At 53.7% G+C, this 14990-nt stretch overlaps 1 protein-coding gene across 1 annotated transcript in view; it reads right to left on the reverse strand.

The window, feature by feature from the left end:
• The window catches only part of SORCS2 (sortilin related VPS10 domain containing receptor 2), a gene marked incomplete at its 5' end in the record, with an annotated part of 504457 nt that overhangs the window by 6950 nt on the left and 482517 nt on the right, over nt 1-14990 (reverse strand). Inside the window, 6 exons of the mRNA XM_007456900.1 lie at nt 1302-1427; nt 2413-2525; nt 3870-3993; nt 5181-5314; nt 7387-7573; nt 12493-12664. Coding sequence (XP_007456962.1) covers nt 1302-1427; nt 2413-2525; nt 3870-3993; nt 5181-5314; nt 7387-7573; nt 12493-12664 — 856 coding nt within the window. The remainder of the gene's footprint in view (nt 1-1301; nt 1428-2412; nt 2526-3869; nt 3994-5180; nt 5315-7386; nt 7574-12492; nt 12665-14990) is intronic.

Raw genomic sequence — 14990 nt, forward strand, 5'->3', positions numbered from 1 at the left:
CTCTTTCCAGACCATCTGCATGAGCATCTGTCTTCTCGATTAGCTCAGAGCTTGGCTGTGGTTCTGGTTCATCTTTTCTTGAGATAACATTTACTTTCTTCAAGTGTACAATTCAGTGGTTTTTAGTATATTCACAGTCATGCCCACCACCACTATCTAATTCCAGAACATTTTCCTCCTCCCAAAGGAAACCCCTAAAACCGTGAGCAGTCACTCCCCTGCCGCCAGCCCCCAGCCCCCAGCCCCCAGCAATGCTCTGTCTCTGTGGATTTCCCTATTCTGGACATTTCATATGAGTGGAATCACACAATTTGTGGCTTTTTGTGACCATCTTCTTTCACTTAACATCATGTTTCCAATGTTCATCCAAGTTGCAGCCTGGATCAGAATCTCATCCCTTTTGGTGGCTGAATAATATTCCACTGTGTGGATGGCCCACCTTCTGCTTATCCACTCATCTGTGGAGGACATTTGGGTTGTTTCCACTTTGGGGCTATGAACATTCAGGCACACACGTGTGTGTCGACATACATTTTCAGTTCTCTTTGGTACACTCCCGGGGGTGGGGCTGCTGCATCATTCTGTAATTCTGTGTTTAACTGTTTAAAGAACCAAGACTGTTTCCGCGGTGGCTGCACCATTTTCCACTCCCGCCAGCAGTGAATGAGGGGTCAGTTTCTCCGTATCCTCGTCCACACTCATTGCTGTCTGCTTGGTACGGAATTACAGCCGCCCTAGAGGGCGTGAAGTTCTTCCCTTTTTTTGATGTGGACCATTTTTAAAGTCTATATTGAATTTGTTACAATGTTGCTTCTGTTTTATGTTTTGGCTTTTTGGCCGTGAGGCATGTGGGATCTTAACTCCCCGACCAGAAATCAAACCCCCAACCCCTGCATTGGAAGGTGAAGTCTTAACCGCTGGACCACGAGGGAAGTCCCCCCGCCCCATTCATCTTTTGATTCCCCGTCCTAGTTGGATGCTCTGAAACTGTGGCCCAGGATCTCCTGGCCGGTGCTCACCCCTCGCAGTGAGGCTGGGGCCGTGTGATCAGCTCTAGCCAATGAAATGGGAGTGAAAGTGGAGCATCCCCCTGAAGGGGTGGTCCTGCCCAATGCCCTGGTCCCCCCCACTCCCCCTCCATTGTGATCTTGGGGTAGCCACAAGGGGGAGGAGGGACAGTGATTGGTGAGAGATAAGCCTTTACGCAATGACGAGAGGCTGAGGTCCCCGTGCTTGTCGGGAATCACCACCAAACCCTCGGTGGCGTGGGGAGGACCCGGCCCAGTGGCCGCAGGAGATACCTTGTCACTTATGAGGCTCCTCTTCCTCGTGGGCCTGGGAGGGGGCAGAAGCACGTGCAGGTCGGCCAAGGTGGGCAGCCCCGGCTTTACAACGGTCACCAGCAGCTCCTCGGGGATGCTGGTCTCCTGCGGGGACACAGACAGCCACTCTGATCCACCGGCCTTCTCTGTCCCCTGCCACACTCCAGGGACCCAGGAATACCCTCTCTCCCTGAGTGGCCTGAGTCTTGGCCATTCCTGACCCCTGTACACCTGGAGTCATGGCCCCAGCAGCTTATGGCACTGCCTTCTACCTACTGCAGCCCAGCTCTCCTGGTCCCTCAGCCTGTAGCCACCACCCCAGCCTCTGCTCAGCCAGGCCTGCCCCCTTCAGCTCATTCCTCCCACCATGCCCAGGTGAGCAGGCCCCTCCCTGGCTACTGTCCTCCCAAATGTCAGGGCTCCTGGCCATGCAACTCCCTCAACCCACAAAGCTCTGTCTCCTGAAAGTCCCACTCCATGCATGTTCATCTGGCAAACTCCTATTCATCCTTCAACACCCAGGACAATATTACCCGAATTATTAATGGGCCAAAGGGAGGCATGGCCAGGGTGGGCCTCAGTCTGTGACAGCCTTGGATGACTCTAGAGGGCTGGGTTTTCTCCCACTGGGGGCCCAAGGGCCTCGAGTGCCCTATGCCCACCCTGATGCACTGCCTTTGCTTTCTGTGAGCTCCCTGAGGGCAGCCATCACACTGACTCATCTCTCTGTCTCCAGTATCCAGCCCAGAAGAGAAACGTAGTGAGTAAATGAAAATCCCTTTAAAGAGATTCTGTTGTAGAACAGCAATTGTGTCTTGTGCAAACAGCTGGTGCTCACTAGATGTGCATGGAAGATGCAGTCCTGTCCCTCCTCTGCAAGGTGACAGTCTGGCTGCATGTCCCCCAGGGCCAGGTAAGAGGACCCTACATGGCTTCCAAGCACCACTGTCAGCCGATGTGAAGGACAGAGCATCAGGACTGCAGGGCAGCCCGCCTGCCCTCTCCTGGGGGTTCCACAGCCCCCGCTTCTCTGGGGCACCCACAACCCAGAGGTGGGCAGGTGGTTTTGCCAGTGGTGGGCTGGGGGCACCTTGGAGAGGAGCCGGGACACCACGAGGCCAATGTCCTCCCTCCACTCGGGGGTGTTGGGGTTGTGAGCGTCCAGGTCCTTGGAAAACTGCAGAGGCATGACCTGAAATTGATCTGGAAAGAGGCAGAGATGGGAGAGTGGGTCAGTCCTGGGCACCCGGCCCTGCTTCCTCTGAGGACGGTGGTCACACCCCCTGGGTGGTCCAGGGCTGGCCCTGGGTGTGGATCCTGTGGCCCACTTTCAGAAAACAAGATTCTTCCCAGTGTGTGTGCCAGCAACTGTCCCGGGCAGGGCCCACTACACTGGCTGCCATTTAATAATAATAATAACAACAACAAAGATGACAATGACGAGGACAGCAGTGCTGCCCCGGAGGGAGGGCCAAGCCTGCTGTGTGATTTGCCCCATCAACTCACAAGGACATACACACCCTACGACGTTGACTTCTCGTCCCCCAGGGATCCATGGACTTTGACTGGGCTGGTTCCCCCACCAGAGTAAGAGTCCCTGGAGAGCAGAGTCCCCACCTTCTCTGTCTCTCACATTTCCCAGGGTCTGCAACTCAGAAACCTATTCTAGAACCACAAGCAGCAGGTGGTTAAAAAAAAAAAAAAAAAAAAAAAGACCCGGCAGCATGAGTCTCAGAGTGAACTGCAATCTCTCCGCTTACCTCCCGAGCCTTGGTTTCTTGATTTGTAAAATGGAAAGAGGTTTTGCAGGGACGTGGAGCTCAAGGGAAAAGTGCCCTGTGAAGTGTGAGCATGCAGTGCAGGTGGAGATGACTGTTTCAAGGCTCTGGGCTCAGGGCCTGCTGCCCACATGCTCGTGAATGAAGGAATGGCTGAGGGCAGTCCCCTAAATATTTAACTGATGGCTGCTGTCTACAGGAGAGGCTGTTCTTAAAGCAAAATGAAGGTTTATCAGTGTGGTGATGAGGGCAACATGGTGTGAGGGGTGGGGGGTCTCTTCCATTCTCAGGACTAATTTTCTATCGTAAATGTCTCCTGGGGGGCTCAGAGCCCCCAGCGAGCCAACAAATGGGGCATGGATTCAGAGCAGGACTCTCAACAAAAGTGATACAATCACGTGACAACCCTCAGATAACGGGGGTGCTAAAGACAGGCACCCGGTGGGCAGGCAGACCCGGAGCCCAATCCCAGCTCTGTTGCTGCTGGGTGACCTTGTCAAGCCCCTCAGCTGCGTCCTCATTTGTGCCATGTGGAGCCTGTGAATGCCATGGACATAGGAGTTGTCGGTATTTATTTTACAGATGGGGAAATGGAGGCCAGCAAGGCCGGGGGCATCAGAGCTGCGTTTGCTGGCCCCTCTGCCCCGCTGGGCCCTGCCTGGGATGACCAGGACGTCGGTGGCATGTACACCGCCTGCCCCCGACCCTGAGCTCCTGAAAAGGAGGGGCTGTGCTGCCTGTCCCGGGGGGTGGGAGGGGGGGAACTCACCCAGCACGCGGACCACTTTGGAGTCCTGCAGCACGGAGGTCCCGCAGGCAGCCTGCACCGTCACGCGCACGTCCCCTGTGTCCCCAAACCGCGTTGTCACGGAGTTCTCCAGGGACAGCAGGGGCTGCGGGCACGAGCGGGGGTCAGGGCTGGGCTGGAGAGCTGGCCCCGGTGTGCGGCCAGGGCTTCACTGAGTGTGCTCACTGAGAGCCCCCCAGGGGTATGGAGAGGGCCCCCCAGAGACGCCCGTTCCTGAGCTCCCCAGCACAGACACTGTCTCCCAGTGACCCTTCCCTCCAGAGGCTCCGAGCCCCCCTCCGTGGATGGTGTCGAAGGCGCATGGCGGCTGCTAGGCAGGGCCTCCACCCTGATCCCTTTCACCTTCTCACCCCCTCCACACTCAGCTGGGCTATGGGACCTTCATCCTTGGACCCCAGCGGCCAGCTCAGCAGCCACCCTGTGGGGTGGGCACACACATCCGATTGGGCCTCACTATTACCTCGGACCTTGTAGACAGGGAGGCAGAGGCTTGGGGAGGTGCAGCGACCGGCCCCAAAGAGCTCGGCTGCAAGGGGCTGAGTCGCCATTTGAACCCGGAGCCCGAGCCCCTTCCTCGACCCTCCTCATGCCAGGGAAACAGTCTGGAGCCCAGGGCCCCTACCGGTCTGGGACCTCAGCTGTTGTTTGGGGCTTTCTGCTTGGCGGTGAAGGGCTGCCGTTTGCTGAATAAATGAAGGATCCCCCTTTGGGTCTTGAGGCACCCCCCGGCCTAAGGGTGGGCAGCTTCACCTGCAGAGGCCCTCAGGGTCTCCTACCAGGCATCTGCCCTTGGCTCCCCACTGCCCACAGGATACAACCCACAGCCCTGGGTGAGGCTTCTGAGGTTGGGTCCAGCCCCAGGGACCCCCTCCTCCATGAAGGCTTCCCTGACTACTCCCATGCTATAACTAGAAATGGCCTGATCTCTTCTGGAACCTTCAGACGCGTCACCTGTCTCCTTCCTGTGACACCTGTCACACACTAACTTAGGTCACCTACTATGTTCCCATATCTTTCCCTTGGAAAATGCAGGGTCTGACCCAATTCCCTAGGAAAATGCAGGGTCTGACCCAATTCATGCCCCATCCACCACACTCAGACATGGCCGGACAGATGCTCAGGGTGAAGGAAGAGTCGGTGTGTGCTTTCCTCACCTCCATGGTGTCACACACTGTGTCCTGCCCAGTATGGAGGGTGGGGCCTGCCCCACTCTCCACCCCAGATGGGAGCCTGTGGGAAGGAGGGACTGCCAGGGGCCTGGGGCCAGCATACCTGCAGGCTGTGACCAATCCACCAGTAGAAGACGGTGAGGTTGGGGTTCAAGGGCAGCAGCACAGCTGTGAGGGTCACCTCCTGGTTGATGCCAATGATAGGAACCACTTCGAGGTAGAGTGCCTGCAGGGGGGCTGCAGGGGCCAGAAAAAGGTTAGGGGTTAGAGGGCATCAGGGCACTGGCCATGGCACAGGCTGCTATCAGTCACTGTCACAATCAACCTCATCACCACCATCACCACCACCGTCACCACCATCACCATCACCACCACCATCACCATCATCACCACCATCACCATCACCACCACCATCACCACCATCACCATCACCATCATCACCACCACCATTACCGCCACCACCATCACCATCATCACCATCACCACCACCACCAACACCATCATGACCACCACCATCACCATCACCACCACCATCACCATCATGACCACCACCATCACCATCATCATCACCATCACCACCATCACCACCACCATCACCATCACCACCACCACCATCACCATCACCACCACCATCACCATCATGACCACCACCATCACCATCATCATCACCATCACCCCCACCATCACCATCACCACCACCATCACCATCCCCACCATCACCACCACCACCATCATCACCACCATCACCATCATCACCATCATCACCACCACCATCACCATCATGACCACCACCATCACCATCATCATCACCATCACCCCCACCATCACCATCACCACCACCATCACCATCCCCACCATCACCACCACCACCATCATCACCACCATCACCATCATCACCATCATCACCACCACCATCACCATCATGACCACCACCATCACCATCATCATCACCATCACCCCCACCATCACCATCACCACCACCATCACCATCCCCACCATCACCACCACCACCATCATCACCACCATCACCATCATCACCATCATCACCACCACCATCACCATCATGACCACCACCATCACCATCATCATCACCATCACCACCATCACCACCACCATCACCACCACTACCATCATCACCACCACCATCACCACCATCACCACCACCATCACCACCACTACCATCATCATCACCACCACCATCACCATCACCACCATCATCATCACCATCATCACCACCACCACCACCATCACCACCATCACCATCACCACCACCACCATCACCACCATCACCAACACCATCACCATCATCACCACCATCACCATCATCACCACCATCACTACCACCACCATCACCACCACTACCATCATCACCACCACCATCACCACCATCACCACCACCATCACCACCACTACCATCATCATCACCACCACCATCACTACCACCACCATCACCACCACTACCATCATCACCACCACCATCACCACCATCACCACCACCATCACCACCACTACCATCACCACCACCACCATCATCACCACCACCACCACCATCACCACCATCACCATCACCACCACCACCATCACCACCATCACCAACACCATCACCATCATCACCACCATCACCATCATCACCACCACCACCATCACCACCATCACCACCACCATCACCATCACCACCACTACCATCATCATCACCACCACCATCACCACCACCATCACCACCACTACCATCATCACCACCACCATCACCACCACCATCACCATCACCACCACTAGCATCACCATCACCACCATCACCATCACCATCACCACCACTACCATCATCATCACCATCATCACCACCACCATCACCGCCACCATCACCATCACCACCACTACCATCATCATCACCACCACCATCACCACCACCACCATCACCACTACTACCATCATCATCACCACCATCACCACCACCATCACCACTACTACCATCATCACCACCACCATCACCACCACCATCACCACCACTACCATCATCATCACCACCACCATCACCATCACCACCACTACCACCATCATCACCATCATCACCACCACCATCACCATCACCACCACTACCATCATCATCACCATCACCATCACCATCACCACCACTACCATCATCATCACCATCACCATCACCACTATCCCCACTGCTGCACAGACCACCATGGGTGTGGACTCGAGCCCAGTCTGCCTGCCTCCCTGCCCTTGGGCTCCCCGTGCTTCCCCAAGAACCAGGTCTCTGTCACAGGGAGAGACACTTGGCCTCAAAGGGACGATGGACTTACAGTTGACCTGGACAAACAGCACGGCTTCGTCGTGTCCCGCCATGTTCTCCGCCCTGACAGACACGCGGTAGATGCCAGGGTTCTCATAGCGGTGCCGGATGGGCTCCCCGGTCAACGTGAGGTTCACGTACATGGCCTTGAAGCCGTCCCCCAGGTCCACCTGGTACTTGGTGGTCAGGACATCGCCCTGCAGGAAACACCACAGAGCCACTTAGGAGTGGGTGCAAAGCTGGGGGCCAGCAATGGGGCATTCACTCATTCATTCAATCGTTCATTCCCTCACTCCATGCGGTGCCAGGAGTGATGCTCATATGCACAGGCTCTCCTGCACAGGCTCTGTGCAGGAAGGGGCTCCCACCCACTGCTGCCTCTTCCAGGCGTTTCCCCACCCACACAAGCTGTCCAATCATCCGTATACTCCCCGCCATGAGCCTTATCCTTCCAATAACCGTATTTTCCTCATAGAGTCGTGGGGAGGAAATTGAGTGAAGGGAACAATAACTTTTTCAACTTTCTGGCAAGTTCTCATATTCAGTCTCATGTTCTCCCTCCCTCCTCCCACCCCGCATCGTCCCTTCCTGCCACCCCTCCCCCTGCTGCAGGAACACCCAGAAAACCATTTCCTAGTGATCAAGAACGAAGCAGATCATCACTAACTGTTTAGCAATCCTCTTATTTTACACCTGCCAAGGCTTAAAACTCGATAGAATACTTTTAAGTAAATTATGTTCATCTAACTTTCTTCACAAATATGGTGTAACAGGTTGAATAGTGTCCACCCCTGCCCCCTCTCCTATTCAGTCCACTTGAAACCTCAGAATGTACCTTATTTGGAAATAGGGTGTTACAGATGTAATTAGTTAACATGAGGTCACACTGGATTAGAACAGGACCTAAATCCAATGACTGGGGTCTTTATAAGAAAAAGGAAGGGGATTTGAGACACAGGGGAACCTATGTGAAGACAGAGGCTGGAGGAAATGCGGCCACAGCCCAGGGATGCCTGGGGCCCCCAGAAGCTGCAGAGACAAGGAAAAATCCTCCAGAGGGAGTCCAGGTCTGCTGACACTTTGATTTTGGACTTCTAGCCTCCAAAACTGTGAGAGGAGAAATGTGTGTTGTTTCAAGCCACCCAGTTTATGGCCACTGTTGTGATGGCCTCAGGGACCTTATACAAGTACGTTCTATTATCCCCATCTTATAGGTTGGAAGACTGAGGCTCTGTGAGCCCAGAACCTGCAGGCTGGCCCATGGGCCGGTGCTCTCTCCGTTTAAAGGCAGTCTCATGGGGGCTGGGTGTCTCAAGTCCGATTTGTTCCGAGAGGGAGGGGTTTCCTGTATTGTATCCTGGGAGAGGCAGGTGCTTCTGGCTGAGTCAGGACCTGCGGCTTCGATGGGCAGGTGCCACCCCCTCCTGGGGACCCTGAGTCCTGCCTGCAAACAACTAAGACAGGTGCAAGTTTAACTATTGAAACATTTCCTTGTTTAAAACACCTCGTCATAATCAGGAAAGTAATACAGTATCAATGTAGGACAAGGAGAGAATACAAAAGGCAAAGCGAAGGAGCTAGAAAGGAAAAACGTAACATCACTGCGACACCAGCCACCCACACCGTGGTGTTTCCAGGCAGATGTGTGTGTGTTTATTACTGAGTGCTTCAAAAACATTCAGATGTTTCATGCTGAGCCACTGCCAATTCACATGTAATTGTAACGGACAATACAGAGAGTCCCCTGGTACCCAGTTCCCCCTGTGCTAACATCCGGCAGAACATCAATATCACAAATAGGGAATCCACACTGATTCAGTCACCACTGGGGTCCCTCCTGCCACTCTTCCATCACATCCCTGACTCCATGGGATTAGAACCTGTTCTCCATTTCTATAATTTTGTCATTTTGAGAATGTTCTATAAATGAAATCAGAAAGCATGGAGTCATTGGGATTAGCTTTTGCATTCAGTATAGTTCTCCGGAGATTCACCCAGCTTGTGGTGTGTAGTCTGCTCCTTTTTATTTCGGAGTACCACCCACGGGATGGACGTGCCACCACGTGTTATCCACTTGTCCATCCAGGACATCTGGTTGTCTGCAGATTCTGGCTGTTATGAATAAAGCTACTGTGAACCTTGATGTATAGGTTTCCCTGTGAATGTAAGTCTTTATTTCTCAGGAGTGTAATACGTTTAGCTTTTAAAGAAACGACCGACTTTTCCAGAATGGCTATAAATTTTACGTTCCCATCAGCCACGTAGGAGGGATCCAGTTTCTCTGCATCCTCGCCTGCATTTGGTGGTGTCGCTATTTTTTAGTTTGGCCGTTCCCTTAGGTGTGCAGTGACACCTCTTTGAGGGTTTGATTTGGATTTCCCTGATGGCTTATGATGCTGAACATGGTTTCATGTGCTTATTTGCCATCTGTACACCCTCGTCAATGAAATGTCTCTCCATGTCTTTTGCCCATTTTCTGACTGGACTGTTTGTCTTCTTACTGCTGAGTTCTGAGGGTTCTTCATGTATTCTGGGTACTAGTCCTTGTTGGATGTGGTTTGTAGATATTTCCTTCTGTGGCTGGCTTTTCATCTTCTTAGGGTCTGTCGCAGAGCAAAATGTCACATTTTGACGAAGTCCAATTTATCAGATTTCCTTCATGAATGGGGCTTGTGGTGTCAAGTCTGAGAACTCTCTGCCTAGCCCTAGGTTCTGGCTATTTTCCTCTGTCTTTTTTCTAAAAGGTTTATAGTTTTCCATTTTCTATTTAAGTCTGTGATCCACTTTGAGGTGATTCTGCATCGGGTGTGAGGTTCATTTTTACCGGCTCTTCATGTGCTGAAGCCCATCCTCCCTCCACTGAGATGTTTTTGTTCCTGGGCCAAAATCAGTCGGGCCTGCTTGTGTGGGTCTGTTTCTGGGTTCTTCATCAGATTTATTTTCAGTGCTTAAATATTTACAGAACTTGGATCCCCCTAAATCCAGCACTGTTTCCACACCTGGGTTGGGTGTGTGCGTCTGTGGTTGTGTTACGGATGTGAATGCGTGAACATGTATGTGTGTGTGTGAGTGTCCGTGTGTGAGAGAACGAGTGTGCCACAGTGTGTGTACCCACCTCAGCCCTGCACCCACTCCTTCCCAAGGCTCCAACATGGGAGCCAGCGGCCTCTTCTGGACTCTCTCTCCCAGGAGCATCTTTCTGTTGCCCCCTCACCTCCGCCTGCTGCAGCCGAGAGTGCCAGCCCGCTGGGGCGGTGGGCTGCCAGGCGTATCCTGTCCAGGCTCTGGATGGAGCACTGCAGGTGTGACTTAGCTGCTGGGACTCCAGGCTCTAGGGGGCAGCAGGTGGCCGTTTTTCTTGCAAATCTGTCCTGGAGCTCCGGGAGGCAGCTGGGTCCCCTCTGAGGGTCCGGGTGATCCCAAGCCGGGCCGGGGGCCTGCGTCCTCCTCTGCTGTGAATGGAGTCCCCCAACACCCCAGGGCTGCCCGAGGCTGCAGCGTTACTCTCAGGACCAGGCTCAGTCATCACGGGGACAGGGACAGGCGGGAAGGGGAGGCCACCCCAGGATCAGCTCCTTGCTGGGGTTTGTGAACCAGCCACTGTCCACACGGAGCCCCAGGCCTGGACCCAACGGCAGCTCGGTCACTGTCACTGTGTGGCCTCAGGTGAGTGGCTGCCCCTGTCTGAGGCTGGGTGTCCCCAGCTACAAAACCAGCTGATGGGAGTACAGCCCTTAGGCATGGGGAGGGATGACACACGGGTGCCCACGAGTACAGCTCTTTGCTCTGGACCAGAGCCCCCGCTTTCCAACTTCAAAGACCTCTGTCAGCATCACCCTGCCCCACCTGGGCACATTTTGAAGGACATCTTCTAAACGAAGCACACGCAGTTACAAAGCCCCACTCATTTCACGCTACGTATTTGTTAACCGAAGACCCAAATGCGCAAGAGAGCCACGTGCCGGGAGAGGCTGGGACCCTGGGGTGGGAACAGGGGGTTCTGACGTCCCCTTTGTGCTTTTCTGTCATTTTGAATTTCCTGAACGTTTGTAAGTTTTTCTACGTTCTGCTTTTGAATGTTGTACAATGAGTGTTTGTTACTTCTATAATCAGAAAAATAAGCATATGCTGCATATTAGTTTAAATAGACTAGAAGGAAATAAAAAAAATTAACAGTGGCTACCTTAGGAGAACAGGATTTTTGGTGATATATTCTTATGTTTTTAATGTGGTTTTCCAACATTCTACAATGAGTATATACTGTTTTTAAAATCAGAAAAAAAATATAACACTTGTACTAAAGAAAAAAAAGAAAGACTAGGAGGTGGGGAGGAAATTTATATATTTATATATAGGTATGTGTATATATATATATTTGTGTGTATGTATATATGTGTGTGTATATATAAATATACAGACACAAAATATTTCTATATCCATCCATCTGTATTTGTACCTATGTCTATCCATTATCTATCAATCAATCTATCATCTATCTCTATCTGTTTATCAACGATATCTGTCTCTCCATTTACCTATCCATCCATCTATCATCTATTACGGAATTTGTCTTTGGCTATGAGATTATAAGTAACGGTGTTTTTTTTGTTTTTTTGTTTGCATCATTGCATTTATTTATTTATTTTTACAGTTTTTTTTTTTAAAAAAGCTTCCTGCTTTTCTTATGATTCCAAAATTAACTAACTCAGTATAACGAGAGGTTCAAAAAGTTTTAAGGCGGCCCACAGGAAGGAAGAAATCTGACGTCACCGCGCGGTGAACACACACACACACACACACACACACACACACACACACACACACACACACACACACACGGATGTTTGTAGCCACGCCCCCCTGGGCCTGTGCTTTCTGCACGCTGCTCCGTTCCCTCCCTGCCTCTGCCCTCTCTTCCGACTTTTCTGTTTCATTGTTTCAGTGCTGGTCTGGACCTGGGAAGGGGTCCCCGGCCCCCTGGCCCCCCGGCCCCCCGGCCCACTTTCCCCCCCACGCAGTTCGGAAACCGCTGGTCCAAAGACGCTGCCCTAACCGACGTGGAGGCGGACAGAGCGCTGCCCGGCGCCCCGTGTGCCCGGGTGAAGCGGCCCCTCACCTGTTCCTGCCGTACCACGAACAGCACGTCCTCCCCGGGCCGCACGGCCACCGCCTCGCCGAGGATGCTGACCTGCAGGCCCCGCGGCGGCAGGAGGGGGCACTGCAGCTGCGCCGGGCTCTGCTGCGGGTCCACGCCGCCCTCGCACACGTTGGACACCACCTTCCGGTACCTGCGGCCAGACAGCGAGTCAGACAGGCGGGGGTGGGGCGGGCCCTGCTGCCCCGCCGGACCTGCTTGTCGCCGCCGAGAGGTGGCTCTTGGCTTGGCGAACTCCATTCTTCAACTCCCTCCCTTTTCCCGACTCCACCTGTTTGCTTTTTCTGCCCCATTTTGGAGATGGGAAAACTGAGGCTCAGGGGAGGGAATGACCAGTAATGGCAGGACCTGCTTCTGTCACTGGACGTTTCCTTGGTCCGCTCGTATTCTTACAATAATGGTAACAGCTGTTGTTGCTGAGGGGAGGATTGAAGTAGTCAGTCGGAATTTTGTGGCTTTGCTGGGAAATTCGGTCCTGGGAGGACAGAGTGCCCAGGAGGGGCCGGGCCTTACCGCTGATGTGCCACATGGCTGTGAGCAAACATGCTCCCAGGGGGCTCCTCTCCCTGTTACGTCAAGAGAGTGGGACCAGATGACACCTGATTCACCAGCTCATTCACACAACACGAATTTATTGAGCATCTGCTACGTGCCAGGTGCTGGGGTACGAGGTCATCACTCACAGCCCTGCCGTTGCAGAGAGGACTGTCCAGTGAGGGAGGGAGACCTCACCAAACCATGCCCCACATCAAGGCAACATCGCAACTGGGACAGGTGCTGGGGAGGGGCAGCACCTGGGAATCTGGTCCCTGAGAAAGGGGCTTTCAGCTAAGACCAGAAGGGTGAACAGGAGAGGGAAGAGCATCCTGGGCAGCGGGAACAGCATGTGCAAAGGCCCTGTGGTGGGGGGGTGGGGGAGCCAAAGCCCAGAGTGGGCAGCGGGTGTGGGATGAGAGTGGGGAGGGGCTGGTGGGCAGAGCCCGATGGGCTCTAGTAAACATTTAGGAGGCAACGGGAAAACCACTGCTCGGGTGGCATCTTCAGACTTGCCACTTGTGATGCTCCCTTGGGTGACACTGGGATTCTGGGTCTGCAAAACTCACATTACTGCCAAAGTGCCTGGATCTGCCCACCTCCTGTGCCTGGTGCCCCGCCTTTCCTCACGGCTCTGCCGCTGAATGAACATTCAGAAGTTTATGATGCAAAGGCGCATGTGATTAGTTTGGAAGAAAATACGCTCCCTACGAGCTACCCAGCCACGGCCCCTTGGCACCCGGAGTGTGCATATGGTATGAAATGAAACCCTCTGCCCTTGATATGGGTCCTGGCTCTGCCGTTTCAGACAAGAGTTCCTGCTTGCCAAGCCCTGGTGGGTGCCCTGGAGCAGCTTCTGTGGCTCCCTGAGGGAGGGAGGGATGGATGGATGATAGACGGATGATGGATGAATGGTTGGAGGGATGGGAGGATGGATGGATGATGGGTGAGTGAGGGGAAGAATAAATAGATGGATGATTGGATGGATGGATGGATAGATGGATGATGGATGGGTGGGTGGACGGATGAATGGATGATGGATGGATGGAGGAATAAATGATTGGATGACTGGATGGATGGATGGACGATGGGATTTATGCCGCTGAGGTCCAAGACTGCTTTTCTGCTTCAGCTTCTTTCTTCTCGGGCTTTGCCCTTCCCCATCCCCAGGGGCAGTAATGAGGATTTTCTAATAAGTCCATAGGCGGTTTACTCCCTCTCAAAACTTCCCCAAAGGGAAGCAGAGACTTTTAGATAAAGCTCGTTTAGGGCCTCTGGAGCGGCAGGTTCACAGCCTTTACACACCTAACATTTTTATATGACGTTCATCCTTGACACACAACGTGGTCAGCCTCTGGTGGAGGAAAAGTGTCATAACGGCTCACACCTGTGGAGCACTTAACCCTCACGTACAGCGTGTGTCCACCACACCACACACTGAGGGACCCGCTATGTGTCGTGGAGCTTACCGTCCAGTCGGGGGGATGACTGGGTGAGTGTGACAATAACTGGGATATGCGCCCTCACAGGGTAAGCTCAGGGCCCAGGGTGAGTCAGGGAGGCCTTCCTGGAGGAGGCATCATTCGAGCTGAGACCTAGAGGGAGTGTGAGCACCTCTGGCCCAGCTCAGGCCTGCCTCACTCAGTGTTGGTAAATGGGGAAGGGTCCTAGCACTGCAGGGGCTCAGAAGGACCAGGCCAGGGGTGTTACTTCTCTGGAAGGGCTCAGCCTCTGCAGCAGGTGTGAGCTACACAGCCCTTGGACCTTCTCTGCCTGTTGTTCTCTGTTCGGAGCCAGCTCAAGGCACCTCTTCTCCCTGACGCTGACCCACATGGGCTCTGATTGGAGAGCCCCGAGGGCTCAGTGCCTGGGGTGGCTCTCAGGAACCCCGGCACACAGGGCATTCAGCCCCGACTTCTCTTTCC

Source organism: Lipotes vexillifer, unplaced genomic scaffold, assembly GCF_000442215.2.
Source record: "Lipotes vexillifer unplaced genomic scaffold, Lipotes_vexillifer_v1.1 scaffold63, whole genome shotgun sequence".
Lineage (NCBI taxonomy): Eukaryota > Metazoa > Chordata > Mammalia > Artiodactyla > Lipotidae > Lipotes > Lipotes vexillifer.